Genomic DNA, 22,933 nt, shown 5'->3' on the forward strand with positions numbered 1-22,933 from the left:
ATATTTCAAAATTTGTTATTTTTTTAGATAATTTAAGAAAGGAAAATGAAATACATACAGGAAAATGCCTCCTTTCTTTCCAGTGTGTTCTACCTAGTTTCCAGTCTTCCTCAAATGGGAGATACCATAAATTTGTCATATATTCCTTTGAGATATTTTGGCATAAAGAAGTAAATTAAATGTATATATTTATCTCACTTTTTAAAAACATTTAATGGCATACTATTCTGAAACTGTCATTTTTTAATGATATATATTGAAGATCTTTCCGATCCCTATATAAGGATATGCTTAATGTTCCATTGCATGGACCTCTCATAATCCCTTTTAAGAGCCGTATGTAGATAGACATTAATAAGTAAATGTTAATAGGTAAACTTTTGCTGTAAAAAAAATTCCATTTAACACAGAGTTAAAATTGTGTGAATATTAAATAGATCATTTCCTGTGTATGTAATTCCTATAGCAAAATTTTCTCATATGACAGGAAAAGATTATGTTGACTACCTTTTATTGTTATATTCAATTTTAAATGATATATCTTAGTCTGTAGGAGAATATATTAGTCAAACAATAACTTCTATGACTTTTGTAGAAATTGACAAATTGTCCTCAAAGGGATTGACCTGTTTTACATAACCTTAAGCCTCCTACAATCTCACAACTGAGTTAGCAAACCTTTGGATATTTTTGTAGTCTATTGGGTGAAAAATTAGATGTCAATGCAGTTTTAATTTCTATGTTTCTTATTAACAGATTGATGATTTTCTTAATATGTTTAAAAGCCTTGTTATGTTTTCTTCCCAGTGATTTGTTCATTATATATTTTGTCTAGTTTGAGGAGATGAGATTACTGAGCACTTTGCTTGCTTTGCTTACCATAATTACGCCATGCAGACATTTTCAGATTTTATGAATTGGTTTTTAACAAGCTTTTCTTTTGATTTCATGGGTTAAAAAAAAAAAAAGTCTCCCACATTATAGCCTAGTACATTTATGTGGCTACGACTATGGTTATCCAGATTAGCCGCTTATGAAATGCAAGAATTTTCATCTCTTTCCAAAGACAGATTGTTTTTAGGAAATCTGCTGTGCGTGTATGTGTTTGTGGTTCTGGGTGCAGTCTTGGCTTCTTTGCTTTTTCTGAATCATACTGATTTCAGATTGGTTTTTCTACCAACCTGGTATCTTCCTCCCACCCAAGGTGCCATTGAAGACAAGGTTTTACACCTGGGTGTGAATACTCACCCTCAGTTTATTTTTGCTGAGATTTATTATTAACGACTCCCCTTGATCTTGACATCTCTTTCAATGGTTCTTTGCCTCTATTCCCTTTCATGTACTACATGGAAATTGCTTTAGTTCATTTCTATAGTTTTTGGAAGCCCTTACATATAATTTAGATTCTAGGGATTATATGTTGTTAGAGACTGAATGTGTTTCCTCAAAATTCATATGATGAAACCCTAATTTCTAATGTGTCTGTATTTGGGGGGTGGGGCATCTAAAGAGGTAATTAAGGTTAATTGAGATCATAAGTGTAGGATCCTGATCTGATAGGTTTATTATCCTTATTAAAACAAAAACCAACCAACCAAACAAAAAACACCAAGAAAGCTGTTCTCTCTCACTTTCTCCTTGTGCACATGAAACAAGGGAACTCCATGTGAGACATATGGAGAAGGCAGTGGGCTAGGAAGCTAGGAAGCTAGGAAGAGAGCTTTTACCAGAAACTGAATCAGCTAGATTCAGCTAGCTGTTGTTTAAGCCACCTTGTCTATGGTATTTTGTTATACTAGCCCCAGCCAACTTACACATATGCCTCTCATCATTTTATGGGAAAAGACATTGGTAATTTTTTGTTTGTTGTCTTTCCTCAATCATATTGTTGCACTTACTGCTTTTCAGTGTAATTCAATAGGGCATGGAAGTACTATTTATATACACATCTAGTTTTTTATTGGATAATTCTGTGATAATTCTATTTAAAAGTTGAGTTATCAATAGTCTTCATTGCCACTGATTATTGGACAAGAACACATATGTTCTATTTAGCCCAAATGGCTTTATAGGAACCATTATTAAGATTCTCACTTTTTAAAATCAGCTATTGGATGAGGGATAGGGCATGGGTTTTCACAAATGTGAACAGGGCAATTGAGAATTTTTTTTTTCTTTTTTTAAGATTTTATTTATTTATTTGATAGAGACAGTGAGAGAGGGAACACAAGCAGGGGGAGTGGGAGAGGGAGAAGCAGGCTTCCCGCTGAGCAGGAAGCCCAATGCGGGGCTCAATCCCAGGACCCTGGGATCATGACCCCGAGCCCAACGCAGACGCTTAATGACTGAGACACCCAGGCGCCCCTTGAAAAAATTTCAATAGGAAAATAAGAGGATATCTGTGACCTCTCTAATTCACCACCAAAGCAGCAATATTGTGGTATATCATGGCTTGCATGGCCCATGATGAATAGGAAATATTAAATCCTGAGATCGATAATGGGATATAGAGAATATATGAGGTTCACTATAGGTGTTAGAGCAGATATGAAACAAAAGAACTTTCGGATCTCATGGTTATCCTATGTCGATGTATGTCCTCACATGTGAATCCACATGGTACAGCCCTGCAGGAGGGTGTCTTACAACTAAAAAAACAATAGAATGCTCATAGTTTTACTGGTAGTAATATTATTACTAATTACAATTGAGAAATTTATATAGGCCAGGCTCTTAAGAGATATTATATCATGTAATAATTTTTTCATTCATACTGAATGGTGTTGCTAAGCTCGTTTCAAGTAGGCCAACTCAGTCTAGCAGAAGTTAGTTTACTCAGATAAACCAGTTTACAAATGGTGAGTGACAAAACCAAGACTCAAACTTAGATCAGCCTGACTCCAAAGCCTTTCTTTTCAAGTTTACCACCTGGCTAATCCAGATAGTCTTTCTAGGAAAGACAAGGTATATAATGAAGAATTCATTCTCTATTTTGATAATTTATAAATTTAGCATGATGTGGGTGAAATATTATGAACAATTCTTTTCTCTTCCTATTTAACTACATCTTAAATGAGCTTAGTTACCTATATGTACAAAACCATGCTGATAAAGACATATTACTTTGTACTGCTTTTTTAAAAATCATGTTTCACAGAATATTCTGTCAGCCAATAAACCAAAAGCCTGGTTTTCTTTTTGGTTTTAAATTAATCGTTTGAAACAAAAGAGGATTGCTCTCTACTAACTGGGTTTCTGCTTTTCAAACATACCATGTCTATATGTTCCTCAGTAAGATGTTCAATATTGAAATTATTGTACATTCTTACAATTGTCTGATATATGGTAGTTAAAAATAATAAGTGAGGTCTATAGTAAACATAAAATGCAGTTATTATTATGGCCAAAAACAATTGCAAAATACTAATGTAACATGCAAAAAAAGTATCAATTTAGCTTTCTTCATTTATCCTCTGTTTGTTTATATATCTATTACTTATAATTTATCTTCAATACTATATATGCATATTAATTTTTGTATGTAGAAAGTAGAGCTTAACATCAGAGGAAGAAAATTATTATTATTTTTGTTTTTCCCTTTATACCCAATTGTATTGTTTTTATTTATTTATTTTCTTACCATGAGTAGGTAACACTTTTATAATAAAAGCAAATAATAAAATCATCATCATAATAAATGTTCTCAGGATAAAATCTAGACCTAGAGATTATACTTTTAATTATTGGGGAAGTGAATATAAATACCTTCTGAATATTCCAAATAAAGATATATTAGCTGAAAAACCTCTATAGGACCACAAAGTAGCTATTATATTAACAATGTGGCAAATTCCCCATGTAAACATATCAGCATGCTATCTAATAATACTCTGGAGGACATTACAGGGTTTTGTTGTTTTGTTTTCACATGATTCAACAAAGATATGTACTTTAGTAGCCCACAAGAGTTAACTGGAATGTCCACAGGGACTTTATTACAGCTGGGAGACCCTTTTATATATCCAGTCTTTTAAGTGATTATATTATGCAAACATATTACCTACTTTATTCTCTAATTGCTAAAAGCTATAAAAGCATAAACAGGATAATGCAATAACTGGAAATATATGCAGCAAATTGCAAATAAAAACTCAATGAGTTTTAGGATATTAAAAGTAAAATCCTTTACTTTCTTAGCCTCCTCAAAAATTAGATATTTAATGTCTCATTTTATTAATATCTTAAAAATCTCTAAAATCTTGAAAATATTAGGATTAATTTTCTTTTTATAGATCTGAGAGATTGATAGCAAAATAGATGAAGAAGGTCCTCTACAACTTCTCCATGTAACTTTTTTTGTCATAAGTCACCATCACAGAAGAAAATTTCCATTTCATTTAAAAACCCCTACCTATGTAGGGCGCCTGGGTGGCTCAGTTGGTTAAGTGACTGCCTTCGGCTCAGGTCATGATCCTGGAGTCCCGGGATCGAGTCCCACATTGGGCTCCCTGCTCGGCAGGGAGTCTGCTTCTCCCTCTGACCCTCCTCCGTCTCATGCTCTCTGTCTCTCATTCTCTCTCTCGCAAATAAATAAAATGTTAAAAAAATAAAATAAAATAAAAAATAAATAAAAACCCCTACCTATGTAGAGGTTGTTCCTAGAGTTTAGTTTACAAGGATAAGAGAATCAGACTCATTTAAAGTGTAAGCTCCTTATCTAACTGAAGCTATTAGAAGACATTTGAATATGTATGACTTTGATTTTTTCTAAGCTGAATTGTAAAGATAGATAATGTGGGAGAAAAATCACATTTATCCTGAACATTATATATCATTGATTATCATAGTACATACAGTTAGTTTTTAAATTTTACACTAAAAGGCGAAAGATTTATACGATCTGAAGAGAAACCAGAGTATTCACTAGATATAATAAATAAAGGGCATTCCCTATTTTTATCTTTAAATTTTGTGGATAGAAAAAATGTAATGTAATAAAAATAAATATGAATTAAATTCTAAAGTGTGATATCCATATAGTATAGTATAGTAATATAAAATATTACTAACACATTTCAAGGGCTTATTATGAATCAGAAAGAGTGCTTTATCTTCTCTTGGTTCTCATAATACTAACTACAGTTTATGGTTTAGGTACTACTATCATATCATCCCACAACCGGGAATGAGATTTTTGAGATATTAAATAACTCACATCTCAAGGACCAATGACAAGTAGATAGAGGAGTAATGATTCAAAGCCATGTCTATTTAAATCCAGTGTTGGAGAAAGACACTGAACTTAAATAGAACTGTCTTCATATCTCAACTTTTAGGCAAGCTATTTCAATGTCAGAGTCTTAGTATCTTCAATTAGAAAATGATCATAAAACTATTTAATTAAATAAGATAATGGCTTTAAGGATATAGCCCATTTTATATCATGTAGTAGATATGTTTAAAATGTTCATTTCTGTACTTCACTCCATAAATACTCACAAACATAAATTCAGTGTAAAAAAATAGGTTGATGGAATCTGGGTCTTTTATCAATAAATACATTGATTTAAGTGGTTGTGCAATCCTTTCCCTTCTAAAATATTTGTTCTCTAGACTTCTATGATACCTCACCTACTCCCTGCCTCCACCACTACCACCAAGCCACATATTTCTTCTATTTCAAGGCTCCTAATTCTTTACTCTTTTTTATTAAAGATTTTTAATTAAAGATTAAAGATGGTTTATTAAAGATTTTATTAAAGATTTATTTATTTTAGAGAGAGAGAGAGAGAACACACAGATTGGAGTAGATGCAGAGGGAGAGGGTCTCTGCTAAATGCAGAGACTGATGCCTGACTCCATCCCAAGACCTTGAGATCATGACCTGAGCCAAAATCAAGAGTTGGTTCCTTAACTGACTGAGCCACCCAGGCACCCTTCCTAATTCTTTACTTTTAATTCTAAATGTTGAATGCCTAATACTGAGTCCTGCACCCTACACTCTTTTCTACTTCAATGTCTTCCAACATAATCTTATTAACCAGTACCTTTAAGTTACCTCAGTATCCTGCTGACTCTCATGCTAATACCTTTTTTTTTTTTTTTCTGACTTCCCCACTGAGCTCTAGACTAGTTAGGGTCACTGCTCACTCAATATCCCCTTTCAGATGCCTTATAGGTAGCACACATTTACTAAGTGAAAATAGACTCTACATTCTTGCCCTATTACTCTTTAACTCTTATGATTCTGTTTGAATTTTCTGCTTTCTAACCCAACCATCATCAAGTCTAACACATAGTCTTAGCATATATGTATATGAATATTCTACCTGTTGAGCTAGCTGGATATCTTTTTTTTTTTTCCTTCTTTTCAAAGATTTTATTTATTTATTTGACAGAGACAGAGACAACGAGAGCAGGAACACAAGCAGCGGGAGTGGGAGAGGGAGAAGCAGGCTTCCCCCCGAGGAGGGAGCCCGATGTGGGACTCGATCCCAGGACCCTGGGATCATGACCTGAGCTGAAGGCAGACGCTTAATGACTGAGCCACCCAGGCGCCCTAGCTGGATATCTTTATCCTTCCTATGATAGTGCCTTATATTAAGCTACCATTATCTCTCACTTGCACTTCTGAAGTAGTCTTTAGATCTGTTCTTCATCTAATCCTATTGAGGCCTCATGTTCCATTATTTTCATGGATATTAGAGTGTTCTTTTAAATCAGTTTATGTTATACACTACTCAAAACTCTCCAGTTTCTACTCATGTTGATTCATATAAAATTACATCTTGAGTGATGTCAGCAAGATGGCAGAATAGGAAGTCCCAGACCCTACTTCCTCACATGGAGACACTCATTCAAATTCCCATTATTAGAAATACAGAAACCAGTTATGTTGCTTCCGCACCTCAGGCAAATATGAAACCAAACACATCAAAAGTAGTAGGAAGATTTGTGTTCCTTTCTCACTATAATCCCTCCTCCTGGCACAGAGTACCATGCAGTTGGGAGGACACTCTAAGCTCCTGGCCTCTCCCTGGGGAAGGAAAGAAAAGACTAGACAATATGTCCAACATTCTGATAATTTTAGGAAAATTCCCAAATGACAGGCCTCTGACTCTTCTGTCTCAGAATGCTGTCAGGACCCAGCAACGATGCCCACTCTTACCACTTCTATTCAACATACTATTAGAAGTCCTAGTCAGAGCAACTGGGCAACCAAAAGAAATAAAAGGCCCCCAAATTATAAAGGAAAAATAAAGTTATATCCAATCACAAATTACATGATCTTATATAGAGAAAACCTAAAGATGCCTCCTCACACACACAAGCTCTTAGAACTAATAAACAAATTCAACAAAGTTGCAAGATATAAAATAAACATACAAAAATTGTTGCATTGCCACTCACTAACAATGAACAATCCAGAAAGGAAATGACATGCTGTGTTCATATATTAGAACCATGCCATGTTCATATATTAATATTGATTAATATTAATAATCAAAATTAATTGATTAATATTAATCAGTTGATTAATATGAATTAATTATTAACAATTAATATTGTTAAAATGCCCATACCACCCAAAGTGAACTACAGATTTAGTGTAAGCAACCCTTATCAAAATCCCAATGACATTTTACATTAATAGAAAAAAAAATCCTACAATTCACACACAACCAAAAAAGACCCTAATAACCAAGCAATCTTGAGAAAGAACAAAGCTGAAAAGCATCACACCTCCTGATTTCAGAACATATTACAAGCCAGTACTAAAACAGCACATTACTTGGATAAAAACAGACACATAATGAAACAGTATCAAGAGCCCAGAAATAAATTCAACAGATATCCAAGAGTGCCAAGAGTAAACGATGGGGAAAATATCCTCCCTTCAGTGAACTGTGCTGGAAAAACTGAGATCCATATGTAAAAGAGGGAAATTAGACCTTGTCTTATACTATACACAAAAGTTAACTCAAAATGGATTAAATACTTCAATTTAAGACCCCAAACTACAAAACTCTTAGAACAAAAAATAAGCTGTAAGCTTCTTGACATGATCTTGGCAATAATTTCTTGTATTTGACACCAAAAGTAAAGACAGTAAAAGCAAAAATAAATGGCACTACGTCAAACTAATATGTTTCTACACAACAAAGGAAACCTTCAACAAAATGAAAAGGTAACAAATGGAATGGTAAAAAATATTTACAAATCATCTATCTGGTAAGGGATTAGTATCCAAAATGTGTAAAGAACTCATATAACTCTAGCAAAATAGACAAACAGATTGAAAAATGAGCAGAGGATCCATATAGACGTATCTGCAAAAACGGCATGCAGATGGCCAAGTCCATGAAAATGTGCTCAACTGCACTAATCAGGGACATGCAAATCAAAACCACAATAAGATACTACCTGATACCTGTTAGAATGGCTATTATTAAAAAGACAAGAAATGACAAGTGTCAGCAAGTATATGGAAAAAGAAATCCCTTATATACCATTGGCAATGTAAAAAGGGTACAGCCACTATGGAGAACAGTATGGAGTTTCCAAAAAATTAAAAATAGATCTACCATGTGATCTGGCAATCTCACATCTGGGTATATACCCGAAGGAAATGGAAACAGGACCTTGAAGAGATATCTGCACTTCATGACGATTACAGGATTATGCACAACAGCCAAGAGGTAGAAACAACCTAAATGTCCATGGATAGATGAATGGGTAAAGACGATGTAGGGGGCACACATACACTGGAATATCATTCATCCATAAGAAAGAAGGAAAACCTTTTATATGCTACAACATGGATAAATCTTAAGGACATTATGCTAAGTGAAATAAGCCTTTCATAGAAGGAAAAACACTGCATGGTTCCATTTATATGAGGTATCTAAAGTAGTCAAAGTCACTGAAAAAGAAAGTAGAATGGGGAGACAGAAATGGGGAATTGCTCTTCAGTGGGTATAAAGATGACATATATGACTGGATTCTAGAAAAATCTGCTATCCAACATTGTACTTATAGTGACCAATACTTTACTGTACAGTTAAAATTTGTTAAAGGGGAAATCTCATCTATGTATTTTTTATAATAATGATAAAACCACATGTTCTTAACCATAAGGCAGCACTGCCTCATAAAGCTAATTTAAAAGAAATCTAATTTCTCACAGGCCTTTGGTGTTCTTACTCCCGGCTGTCTCTGATGCCGTAGCTAAGCCCACTCTAGCCTCAGTTCTACTACCGTTGAGCACAGCTGGGTTTCATTTTCTTGATTTCTTGATCACAGAAAGGTCATTTTGACTAAGGACCTTGGTGTCCACTGTTCCCTGTAATGATTTTCCCTCACATCTTTGTGTTTGATGTTTTATGATTCAGGTCTCCACTCAAGTATCAGGCCCATAGGAGGGGACCTCCTTCTGACTGCACATTTTAAAGTTCCCTAAATTCACTTACCTCTAAAACACTCTGTTCATTTTCATTTTGTTTTCCTGCCATTGTACATATTTCTGCCTAAAAAAAAATTGTGTATTTGTTTACTTTCTCAGTCAACTCTAACATAATATGATAACAAGAACATTCATTGTTTAATCAGTAATCCTCAGCATTAGGATGGTGGTCCATAATAGAAGTTCAATAAATCTTTAATCTTTGCCATGTCAAAAAAAAAAAAGACAAATGAGTTTAACAATATTTGAAATCAAAATCTTTAAGTGAAACCAATGAAAACCACATGAAATGGTATTTTCTTCTAAAACTTTCTTAACTCTTTCAAACACAGAGAATGGTATTTCTCATCTGGACTCCTTCTGCATGTTATTCAGACATTTCTTATCATCTTATCTCTTTCCAGTTACCTCACAGTATTCCTGTGAAAATCAAGTAATAAAAAAATATGAGAATGTACTTGTACATTATAATTCAAGATAAATATTTTTTATAACAATATTGAATCTTGTTTATATATGTTTTATTTCTCTTAGTCTCCGATTAAACTTAAAGTTTTCTTTCATTTCTGTTTTTTATTTTGGTATCCTACAAGATCACAGTATAGTAATTTGCATGTAATAGAATTTGATAAATAATTTTTATTGAATACATAACAGCAAATTTGCCTACAGTGTTAGGTTTGTAATAGTTTGGCTTCTATTGGTATTATTGAATATTATAAATAATTAAACCATATCAAATTTCAATTATCTGGGCACCTGGGTGGCTCAGTCGTTAAGTGTCTGCCTTCGGCTCAGGTCATGATCCCAGGGTCCTGGGATCGAGCCCCGCATTGGGCTCTCTGCTCAGCGGGGAGCCTGCTCCTCCTTCTCCCACTCCCCCTGCTTGTGTTCCCTCTCTCGCTGTGTCTCTCTCTGTCAAATAAATAAATAAAATCTTTAAAAAAAAAATTCAATTATCATTGAAAACCTACATTGTATTCTATACCATTTAGGCCATTAGTTTGAACTATTTATTAGATTAAGTTCATGTTTGTTATTAGATTATTCAGAAATTAATTCAAAGGACATTTTTCTTTTTAGGCCCATTCTGCTAATCCAAGTATTTGAGAAATAACAGTGAATATCCATCCTGTTTTTAAGAGGTTCACAGTCTAGTTTGAGAAAACAAAATATGTGATAAAACTTTATTGTACAAAGCAAAATGCTGTTTACAGTATGCTGGAGGTGCAGAGAAGTACCTGATCCATGAGTAGTGGTGGGGATTACAACTGGGGGACACACAGAGGGAATGGTGCTTGTGTTTGAAGGACAAGTTTACAGTTTGGGCCATAGCTGTGAAAGTCATTTCAGATGTAGAGCATTCAATGCCATGTGAACCCACACTGTGTGTTCATACTATCGTTATTGAGCATATGGAGTATAGAGTTTTATGAGGATATGGCCTATGATAAATTGTCTTTCTAGTCATGTTGTTTAAGTGTAGTTTATTAAAATTGACAAATTTTCTATAATTAGAAAATTTGTACAGATAACATGGTTTATGTGATGCATAGGATTAAAAAAAAAAATTTGAGAACAATTCCAGATTGGACATCGCAGCTGTGGTACTCCAGTGCATGAATGTTTGTCTTCTTCAGGCAGACTGCATATTATGGGATATTCTTTAGGGTTAAAGTGTGGCCAAGTAGATATAACAAGCTCACAATGTGATATAAGCATTGTCTATATTGGTAAGAGCATGATTGTAATGATAAAGGGTAATTCGCCCTTTATGAACCTGAATAGAAATATGAAATTCTATCAAACATCTGACCATTTGAACATAGTTTTTTAAATATAAATTTATAAAAATACTACACATACCTTTTTCTGTTTAGGACATGTTATCAAATTTTACCATTAATTAAAATTCACATGTACAATACTTAGCATTAAACAATCTTATGACACCTTATAGATTTTTATTTTCTAAGAAAAACTGTTAACAGTTGGTTTGACTCAATATTTTACATAAAACTTCAGTATGTATATGGCATAAAAAAAATTTAACACTCAGAGTGCCTGGGTGGTTCAGGTGGTTAAGCATCTGCCTTCGGATTAGGTCACGATCCCAGGGTCCTGGGATCCAGTCCCCCATCTGGCTCCTTGCTCAGCGGGAAGTCTGCTTCTTCCTCTGCCTTCCCCTACCTGCCCCACTTGTACTTTCTCTCTCTGTCAAATAAATAAATGAAATCTTTAAAAAAATTTTAGCACTTAATTTTCTTACAAATAAGAACCATGATGCTCCATATTATATTTTAATTAAGCCAACAAGATTCCATATAAATTCAGGAAACTGAAATACCCCAAAAGAGGAAGAATCATATTCCTACTTGTTATAGGAAAGGTGAGCCACTTTACTGTAGAAATGATTAAAGAATACATACTATAGGGGCACCTGGGTGGCTCAGTCAGGTGAGTATCCAACTCTTGATTTCATCCCAGGTCATGATCTCAGGGTCATGAGATTGAGCCCCATGTCAGGCTCCGTGATCAGCAGGAAGTCTGCTTCTCTTTTTCTTTCTCCTGCTCCCTCTGCCCCTACTTTACTTTAATTTGGGACATTTATGGTAGTTACTTCTAAAATGTATGTTTTAAAAACATTTTCAAAACTTATATAGGAAATTTTTTTTTTCTAAATTGTATATAACATACATCATACAGATAGAAAACCATAGCTCTAAAAGACATATAAGTATTAAGTATTCATGGGGCACCTGGGTGGCTCAGTCAGTTAAGCATCTGCCTTCGGCTTAGGTCATGATCCCAGGGTCCTGGGATTCAGTCCCGCATCCGGTTCCTTGCTCCACAGGGAGCCTGTTTCTCTCTCTCCCTCTGCCCCTCCCTCTGCTTGTGCTCTCTCTCTCTGTCTAATAAATAAATAAAATCTTTAAAAGAAAGTACTAAGTATTCATTATCAAGACATTATATAATAATTCTGTATTTTAATAATGTTTAGCTTAGTTTATTCCAAGAAATATGAAATTCAAATTATAATTAAAATATTTTCTTATATCCAGTTCATGATAAATAATCCAATAAAACTTTGCAATGATGCATGTAATATATTTCATGTAAAGAGCATGCCACTCTTAATTTAAGAGACATACTTTAATTTTTTTTTGTTTTCTCAGCTGTGTCAGTGGACTTTGAGGCATTCAGATAATCTTGACTGTGACCATAACTCTGATTAATTCTTACAGAGACTCGTGAGGTTATTACACCTATTTTACTTATGAGAAAATTTGGCTAAGTTCATTGGACTACTCAGTGGGTCACTCAAAACTGAGAGAAGCCAAACCTGGTTTTATTTGTGCATTTAGCTGAGTCCTGATTATGAGCACCAGACTGTGCTAATCAATAAGGACATAAAGATTAAAGTTAAATCCTGGCTGGAGGGTTACAGTCCAGTTTGGAAGACAAGTAAATGCATAAGTCATGTGATTAAAGTGATAGGGTGGAAAAAATTATATTTTATGTTCTTGTCTGCTGTTCCTGTAATAAAACATTAGTAAGAGAAAAGCATATAAATTTATTTCATATAAGTTTTACATGACATAGGGACCTACATAAGGAAATAAAACCAGATAAAACACAGTTAGAGCCAGACTCTTCTATAATGAATTGGACAAAGAGTAGTAAACTATGAAAAATGTCCCAGGGAAAGGGACTTGGGCTAGTTAGTTAATTGGGTAGAAGGACATGACTAGAAAGATCAGAGTTAGCAAGGCTTTTTTTTTTTTTTACAGATTTGTCTTGGTCTCAAATTCCCATCCTTGGTGACAAGAATGTTTGCTTCCTTCTGCTATAAAGAGGACTTCTTTCACAAGGGCATATTATCTTCTGCCTTTAGGAAGATCAGAGTGCCCTTTTGTATCTGTTCCTTTTCAAGTCACTCTAACTTAAAATAATCTACATGCTAGAGTGGCATATTTTGGGGTGGCACGTTCTGAACTCCTTCATGACAACAGAGAGAACAGGGGACCACAGAGTGGATGGGCTCTGGAGACTCACTTGGGAGACTGGTGACTCACTGATCATTAAAACAGAGAAGTGGCTTTTCATTTAAAAGAAACAGCTTGCTCAAAGGCACAAAGACTAGCAAGAGCACAGCATAGTCAGGAGACAGTGTGGAAAATATGAGTAGGTGTTTTCTGGGCAGACACTGAGGATGACAGGGAAAGTGGGAAGGTGCCAAATATTGAAAAGTCATGAATTTCATCTGAAAGTGTTTTGATTCTCTCCTGGGGGTGATGCAGAGACATGGGGGCGATTTCAAGCAAGGAGTTGAAATTATATACAGTGTGAGGACAGACTTCAAAGGCAGAGGTGTTGAAGGGGACTCTACACAAGGATCACACCTTCTGTTTGCATTGCATAGTCTTGTGTGCTGTGAATGGCACAGATAAAGCATAAGATGTAGTTTCTTACTTCAGAGGGAAAGGAGAAAAACAGGATTGTAATATTTGTGACCAAAGTTGCAGGAAAAAAAAAAAAACTGCCACCAAAAATAAGTCCTCTGGAAATTAGGATAGAGTGTTATCCATCATCTTGCCATCACCACTCCCCACTCCCCCACATTTTCCTTTCCCTTTTTTCTGTCCTCTGCACTTCATTTCCCCCCGAAATCCAAAGGCTGGAGAATATACAATTTCAGTTCAATGGTTGTTAAATTAGGGATAAATTCAGCTCTGAGTAACAAACATAAAAGAGGTGTGGCTTTAAAAATATTTTCTCTATTAACGAAGCTCAGAGTTTGTATGGAGGTTGCACTCACTCTGCAGTGTTCTCTGGGATAAAGTTGGTTGGTTTCTCTATCTCCAGGCTATGACACTCATTCTCATGGGCCAAAAGGGAGCTTTAACCATCATAGGGAGGTTCTAACTTACTTTCTTTCAAGGCTGTTTGCTATACATGTATCCATGGGAAAATAGCATCAAACAAAGCTGTCAATGCCACTCATTCAGAAGATGTGTAGAAACACAAGACACCCAAAGAGAATTGTTCTCCAAAACAGAGAGGTCTTTGTGGAGAAACATTCGTTAGTCTAGGCCTCAGATGATAGGTATTACTAAAGGAAATTTGGAGAGTAAGGCTCTTAAGGCTAAGAAAGAAGAATGAGCCATGTGAGGGAGTAATGCCTGTATGTACATACATAATACTTTCATACCTGCCTACATGAAATTTAATATCTATTACACTTACAATATTAATATTTTTAGAAGACTCTATTTGAGAGAGAGCACAAGCAGGGGGAGGAGCAGAGGGGCAAGCAGACTCCCCGCTGAGCTGGGAGCCTGACACAGGGCTCCATCCTAGGACCCTGAGGTATGACCTGAGCTGGTCAGATGCTTAACTGGCTGAGCCACCCAGGTGCCCCACGATATTAATATTTCTAACAGAAAAACATAATATGTAAAAGTTAGTGCTTTCTGATTTATATTATTTATATATTATATTTTAGGGAGAGCCATACTTTGAGATAATTTTAAATGTATATGTGTATATATACATATAGGGTAAAATCTCAAACCCTTCACTTGCAAGTCTGGATACCATAGTTCAATGGAACTGTTTGCTCCTCTAAATCACCATAGCATTATCTAATCCCATTTTACTATTGCAGACCAGCATTCTAATATATATATATATATACACATACATCCTTTAAGCAAATGCAATTTATCATATCGAACTTTGGAGCTAAGAGAATATCCTAAAATGGTCAGGTTGAGATTGAAATATTGATTTGGGGATCAACCCATTGATAAAACTTGAAACAAATTTAGGCGAAGCCCTCCACAATCTATGTGGTTTATGAGTATTTGCATTTTGACTGTAAGCAAGAGTTCCAATTGACACAGATTGAGAAGAGTAAAATTGCTAAACAGATAAATTGCCAATTGAAAGAGAAAAAACAACTATTTTCTCAACGGAGAAAATAGTAAAAATGGTGAAGGACAAGAAGGTAAAACAAAACTCAGAAGTCAATATCATTAGAAATTGAACAAGAACTAGACAGAACAAGAGAATGATACCAAAATTCTTGATCATTGAATCCAAAAATGTTGGAACCCATAGGTCCAGCATCAGACATATGCCTGAGAATGCATCTTGTCAGCAATGGGAGTTATGCTTGTAATCACAAGATTTTAGAACATCCTGAAGGTAAGGCAAACACACACACAAGGATATATAGATAAGTATTAAATAATTATTTGTTAACCTTAAAAAATGGCTCTTGTTCAATATTTGTAACCTTCATCTTTATAAGTACTCCAGAATTCAAACATAAAATTAATTCCCTTATATTTAAATCTGCCTGACAGTATGACGGCTTTAAATAATTCATCATGGAAAAGTTAAGTTGCTTTATTTTCAAGATGACACAAAGAACAGCTTTCTCATCTGATTAATATACAGGTTTGACAGTTGGGAAGCCCCACTTATGTGTATTGAGCATCATATTCCCATTGACTTGTACTTAACTTCTCCCACAAGATGTCTTTATATATCTCACATTGAAAATAATTCCAAACAATATGGACTTTCCATTATACTTTATCTTCTTTGACATTTTATGTTTAAGCTAGGCTTGCTCTATGCAAAGTCAGATAAATTCCTACCAAGTAACATATAATGCTAGAGTTTAGAACTTGGTAGCAATTAAAATTCTAGGGTTTTTGAATATGTGGAGTATCACATGTCACCCATCACATATGGAGACTGGAATGGTAAATTCATGAAATAAAGTCAACAGAGTATTTTTTTTTACAAAGACATTTTCAAAGTAGCAAAAAGGGCAAAACTTTTTAAAAATGCAACAAAAGGCATTCTCTAGACCTCTTTAGAGTTCAAAGTTTAAAAGTTAAGAACAAATTGGTAAAAAAAAAATCCAGGGAAAGGCACACATTTCAAGCAGTAACATTTGGGATAAATGTGAGCATACATTTCTCTGAGAATATTGTTTCCTAGGAACTTTCTGAAGGAATGCCTGAATTGAAGATCTGTAAATGCCTATCTTGGGTGATGTGAGTAACTCAGTGTAAGTGAGGAAAATAATTTACAAATAATACTCAGTTATTAAATCATGAATTCAGATAATCAGATTGCTGCACATGCTCAAAGATAATTCAATTAGAATCTTTATTCATAAATGAAAAATGTGAAGCTCAGAGTAAAAAAAAAAATGCTTATGAAAATGTGATAGTGTTCTATAAGATGAACATTTGTGGCCATGTCTCTTGACTCATGGTACACTGTTACTAACTGTACTGTGGAGGAGGAAGCAGTTACAAAAGCAAGGGTCCAGTATCTGGAAGCAACGTTTCACTTAAGTAACTGAGCAGAGGGGAGAGGTCTACATTATACATTATTGCATGTAATGAATTATTTGGAAATTACTTCTTTTTTGGACTGACGGTAATGTTTTTTATCAGAGACAATTTTTTCAAATAACAGATGTCAAATTTGATGATGGAAAGCAGCAAATAAATTTATTGGGAAAATATTGTGCAGCCATCAAAACTGATGAGGGCTAAAGAATCAGGTTTGGGAAGTGGAAACCAAAAGTTAGATAGTAATTTCAGGTACTCACCACTGAAACAGTGTAGCTAGAATGACTCTTAACTCATGCAACTGCCCCTGGACTCCCCCAGAAGGCTGCTGGACTAACATCTGCTACATCTGGACCTTGAGAACCTCAGCACCATTGTGAAAAATTTCTCAATTGTCTCTCCATTCATCCATCATTTGTTTCAGGGTGCTGGAACATATAATTAACATGCATATGTCATTGGTATAAATTCTAATTAAGATGTTGTAAGAAGAGGGCACCTGGGTGGCTCAGATGGTTAAGCGTCTGCCTTCAGCTCAGGTCATGATCCCAGGGTCCTGGGATCGAGTCCCACATCGGGCTCCTGGCTCAGCAGGGAGTCTGCTTCTCCCTCTCCCTCTGCCTCTCCCACTGCTCATGCTCTCTCTCTCTCTGTATCTCTGTGTCTCAAATGAATAAATAAAATCTTTAAAAAAAAAATGTTGTAAGAAGAAAGTACCAGGTCACTAAGTGTTTAGAGGTGAAAGGGCTCTGTTTATCAGACTTCATATATTGGACTGTTCCATGAAAGTTGGGAAGGTGTTTGAGTGCTGCTTAATCAGAAAATGGCAGATGTCTGCAACATATTTCCACTGTGTTAGTCTTAATATTTTAATATAATTTGTGTTTTAACTCTTTCTGACCTATGCAGGGATGGATTTCTCGAAGTAGGGCAGATTTTTTTTTTAATTTTAATTTTTTTTTAAAGATTTTATTTATTTATTTTAGAGAGAGAATGAGAGAGAGGAAGCACATGAGAGCGGGGAGGGTCAGAGGGAGAAGCAGACTCCCTGCCGAGCAGGGAGCCCGATGCGGGACTCGATCCAGGGACTCCAGGATCATGACCTGAGCCGAAGGCAGTCGCTTAACCAACTGAGCCACCCAGGCTCCCAGTAGAGCAGATTTTTATATTTGGAGATCTGTCTTCTCATAGTAAATGAAATTACTTACAAAAGTACAGTAGTAATATTTACATTTGTTCTTTCATTCCACAGAGACTTATTTATCACTTTATAATTATCATAGTAGAGATTCTAAAGATACATTTGTAGATTAAAATGCATTTATATATTTTTGGAATGCCAGGCAAGATCAATATTATAAAGAACACACTCATTCTACATATCTGTAATGCATTACAAAAACCACTTTCTTCACCTTCACTCATGAATTATGCTTTGTTAAAGAACTTAACATAAAGGGCAAAGATGTTAATTTCATTTAAAAATCACACCAAGTGGTGTGAAAGTATTAAGATAGCACCTTCTGTATATTCATCAATTTGACTTTTTTTTTTTTAAAGATTTTATTTATTTATTTGACAGAGAGAGACACAGCGAGAGAGGGAACACAAGCAGGGGGAGTGGGAGAGGGAGAAGCAGGCTTCCCGCGGAGCAGGGAGCCCAATGCGGGGGCTCGATCCCAGGACCCTGGGACCATGACCTGAGCCGAAGGCAGATGCTTAATGACTGAGCCACCCAGGTGCCCCCATCATCAATTTGACTTCTAAGAAGAATGACTGAAGTTTCTTTTCCAAAATCTGTGACTTGAAAATTGTCTGTTGATACATAAAAAGTATATAAAATTCAAGTAATTTATTAGACTGGAAAGAATATTAAAATCAATTATTCAAGCCACAAATTTTGGTAAATGAGAAAATTGAGACTCAAAGAAATTAGATGATTCATATGTTTGTACTATAAGTACATTGTTGGCGAAAAAACAAAGGAAAGAAAACCTGTTTTTTTCTGACTTTCTTTCCAGTGCTCTCATCATGTTGGAGCTGCAATGGTATTTTAACATATTAAAAATATGTTAGATTGTCTTCTTTCATTTATTTAGTCCTATGCATTTAAGTTTTCTCCATGTCTTCTCAAGATTTGATAGCTCATTTCTTTGTAGTGCTGAATAATATTCCATTATCTGCCTCTACCAGTTTATTTATCCATTCACCTACTGAAGAACATCTTGGTGCTTCCAAGTTTTGGCAATTATGAACAAAGTTGCTATAAATATTCACATGCAGGTTTTTGTGTGGACATAAGTTTTCAACTCTTTTGCGTAAATAGCAAGAAGAACAATTGCTGGTTTTATGAAAGAGTATGTTTAGTTTTGTAAGAAACCACCAAATTGACTTCCAAAGTATTGCCATTTTGTATTCCCACCATTCATGAATGAGAATTCCTGTTGCTCTTCATCCTCATAAGTATTTGGTATTGTCAATGTTCCAGATTTTTACCATTCTAATGGGTATGTAGTGGTATCTTATCATTGTTTTAACTTGCATTTCCCTGATGGCATATGATATGGACTATCTTTTCATATGCTTATTTGCTATCTGTATATCTTCTATGGTGAGATGTCTATTAAGGTCTTTTCTCCCATTAAAAAAAAGTAAAATTAAATTAAAAAAAAATGAAAAATAGTGTTTTTGAGTCATTTTTAATTTCAATCAGTGAAATATTTATCTTTGCTTCCATAAAATATTGCAAACTTCAAGTTATATTTACCAGATAATTAAAATGAAATCCTAGTTCTAATCAATACAGTTCTTGCACAACTGGTAAAAAAGCATAACCATTAACCCTAATTTATGGGGAGAGATACTGATAGAGAAAAGCACCATATTCTAAGTCTCATGTGAGATTTTTTTCATTCCCTACTTGATATAAATATTTTTCTCAATTGTGTGAAAGAGTTATCATGGCAACTTATTTGTATTCAGTTTGTTAAATCTTTATATCATCATGTCATCTACCTTATAATTTTTTCAGACTTACATTTCAGTTTGTGTTGGTGTACTGGGGTGAATTTTATGAAATGAGAAAGTGATTCACCTAATATTTTTACTAGCTAGAGCAGCCATAATCTTGGGCGCCTGGGTGGCTCAGTCGTTAAGCGTCTGCCTTCGGCTCAGGTCATGATCCCGGGGTCCTGGGATCGAGCCCCACGGCGGGCTCCCTGCTCAGCGGGAAGCCTGCTTCTCCCTCTCTCACTCCCCCTGCTTGTGTTCCCTCTCTCGCTCTGTCTCTCTCTGTCAAATAAATAAATAAAATCTTTAGAGCAGCCATAATCTTGAATCCAAATTTTTTTTTTTTCTAAATACATATTAAAACACACAGATAGGGGCGCCTGGGTAGCTCCATCAGTTAAGCATCTACCTTCTGCTCAGGTCATGATCCCAGAGTCTGGGATCAAGCCCTGCATCAGGCTCCCCGCTCAGCGGGGAGATTGCTTCTCGCTCTCCCTCTGCCTGCCACCCCCCTGTTTGTACTCTCTCTCTGTCAAATAAATAAATAAAATCTTTAAAAAAATAAATAAATCACATATATACAGCAAAATTTGCTACACAATTTCATGTTTTTATAAGCTAATAATTTCAGGATCAACTTTTTTTCCCTTATCCTCTCTTCTCTTCCAGAAATGTGTCTTAAGTTTTGCTTTATTGTCCAATTGTACTAAAATCTAAGTCCAAGTCCTCAATATTTCTTATTTAAAAATCAAAGCATTTCCTCCTGCTATTTTTGCCACCATTATTTTGTTCCTTTTACCTTTCTTTACATAGCTGCTAGAATTATGTGTAATGTCATCCCCAAGCTTGAAATCTGTTTTGCCTATATATGAAGACCACACCCTGGAGTATTATCTGCAGACCTCTCAAAATTCAGTCAAGCTATAATTCAGCCAAATGATGCGCTCTCGCTTATATTCAGCTGTGCCAATCTGATATCCATGTATGGAGTTATTTTAAATCGCATACATTTTTTTTTTTTTCAGCCATGTTCCTTTCTGCTGTGTTTTATTTTTTTCTATTGTACTTATTAAGCAATTCAAGTACCTACTTGATTGATCTATGACAGTTTTCAACTGTAAAGTATTTTGAGTATTTTGTTGAAGTACAGTGAGTCACATGTAGCATGTAATCCAAGTATAGTATGTGTTGTGAATTTGTATCACATTTAACAAAAAAACAAAATAAACACAAAAGCAAACAAAATTTACATTTACTGTGGAGTGCCTAATAGATCCCATGTTCTAAGAGATCATATTATACCTGTGCAGATACTCATGGTCAGTTTCTGAGCATTTCTGCACTCCCAAGGGCTGCATTTCTGTTGTTTCAAAGGATTTTATACATACATACATATATAAATATACAAATATGCATATATATGTATATATGCACAAATATTCAAATACATAAATTATTTTAAAATAAAAATATATACAAATAAATATATGTATATAAATACTAATATATATATTATGTACATTTGTTTTTAAATATTGAGAACAGTACAGATAGGGAGGTCCTTATAAAAATGTATGCAGTATGCAGGCTTATGCATGACTATGTGTATGCATGTTTGCATGTATTTCCAAAAGAATTTGTATATATTCTTTACTTATCAGCATCACACTACAAAATAGTATAATTTGCATTCAGAGAAAATACTTAAAGCTACCATGTTTTGTAATATATATCATTTCTCTCTTTCCATTAGGTAGAAAATGGTTGTCCATGTTCACTTACTGTGAAGATTTGGAATCAGACAACTACAGCTTTGATTCTCCAAGTGTTTCAGGATGTAAATGTAGTCTGACCTTTCCCTAATGGGCAGTTAAATCATGGACACGCTAAACAATTTACTTTGGACTGTCCTTTCAAAAGATGCTCTGGCTTCTCTCTTGAATGCGCACTAAGCATTTATAACTGACAAGGAAAAGAAAGGAGACTGTGAACTGGAAAGCTATCTTACAATGAAAATTACGAGCACATCTTGCATCTGTCCAGTCCTAGTGTGTCTCTGTTTTGTGCAGAGGTGTTATGGAACTGCTCACCACAGCTCCATCAAGGTGACCAGAAACCAGACCAAACATATTGAAGGTGAAACCGAAGTGCACCATCGTCCCAAAAGGGGATGGGTTTGGAATCAGTTCTTTGTTTTAGAAGAACATATGGGACCAGATCCTCAGTATGTTGGAAAAGTAAGTTTTTGTTATTTTTTTTTCTTATTCTAAGAAATTATGGGATAAGATGAGAGTGGGGTTGGGTTGGTTTGGAAAAGACATGGAAAGTAGAATGAAATATGCTATAGAATACTATTACTTCTACTAAAGGGTTTAAAATACTGACTGTAAAAAAATGAGCTTTACCAGCCATGTCACCTCTCCCTAAACATTAGTCCATACATGCTGGACTGAATGTTCTTCACCAGTATATTACTCTTTACATTATTTTGTATAAAATGGAAATATTTAATTGAACACACAACTGAATAATTTTGTCTTTATTACCATGAAGGTATACTGAAATTCACAAAGTCATTTATTGGTGCATTGATATTTATATTTTTTAATCTATTGCTAATGCACATGAAGCAAAAAGAGCACACTTTTTCAAGACACCTGATTTATTTTTATTAATTGTTACAGGAATTGTATTTGAATTTAAGTCATTTTTTAAAAGCACATGGATATTTTTTTCAATTCCCCAAATTAATTTCCATATAAATGCTGATATATATTTTAAATATACATTCGGTATACACAGGATGTACAGATTTTATTAACATTCCAAAAGAATGAGGTTGATAAAATAATCAGTAACTTCAGACGAACTTCCCTTTCTCTGGAAAATACAAGACAATTTAATGGCTTATCAAACCGTTAGGAAATTGTGTGCTCAGTAATAGGGGACAGCTTAACCATGTGTCATGTAGGCTCCAGGGTAGAGAATAGAGTGGGAGATGGAGAGACCTTCTGATGAATTACGGATCATTGGAAGCAGCCACTTAGGTTTGTTCAGTACCTCTGGGAGAAACAGTAAGCAC

General features: G+C 34.8%; 1 protein-coding gene across 2 annotated transcripts in view; it reads left to right on the plus strand.

Annotated features, from left to right (window-relative positions):
* Positions 1 to 21,602: 21,602 nt before the first annotated feature.
* CDH18 (cadherin 18) overlaps positions 21,603 to 22,933 on the plus strand; it is a 306,595-nt gene continuing 305,264 nt past the window's right edge. Inside the window, exon 1 of one of the 2 annotated variants that reach the window (XM_021702504.1) lies at positions 21,603 to 22,088. In XM_021702504.1, coding sequence (XP_021558179.1) covers positions 21,861 to 22,088 — 228 coding nt within the window. In that variant the 5' untranslated portion in view covers positions 21,603 to 21,860. The remainder of the gene's footprint in view (positions 22,089 to 22,933) is intronic. The other variant, XM_021702503.1, reaches the window with a different exon arrangement.

The sequence above is a fragment of the Neomonachus schauinslandi genome, chromosome 7, assembly GCF_002201575.2.
Source record: "Neomonachus schauinslandi chromosome 7, ASM220157v2, whole genome shotgun sequence".
NCBI classification, from domain to species: domain Eukaryota; kingdom Metazoa; phylum Chordata; class Mammalia; order Carnivora; family Phocidae; genus Neomonachus; species Neomonachus schauinslandi.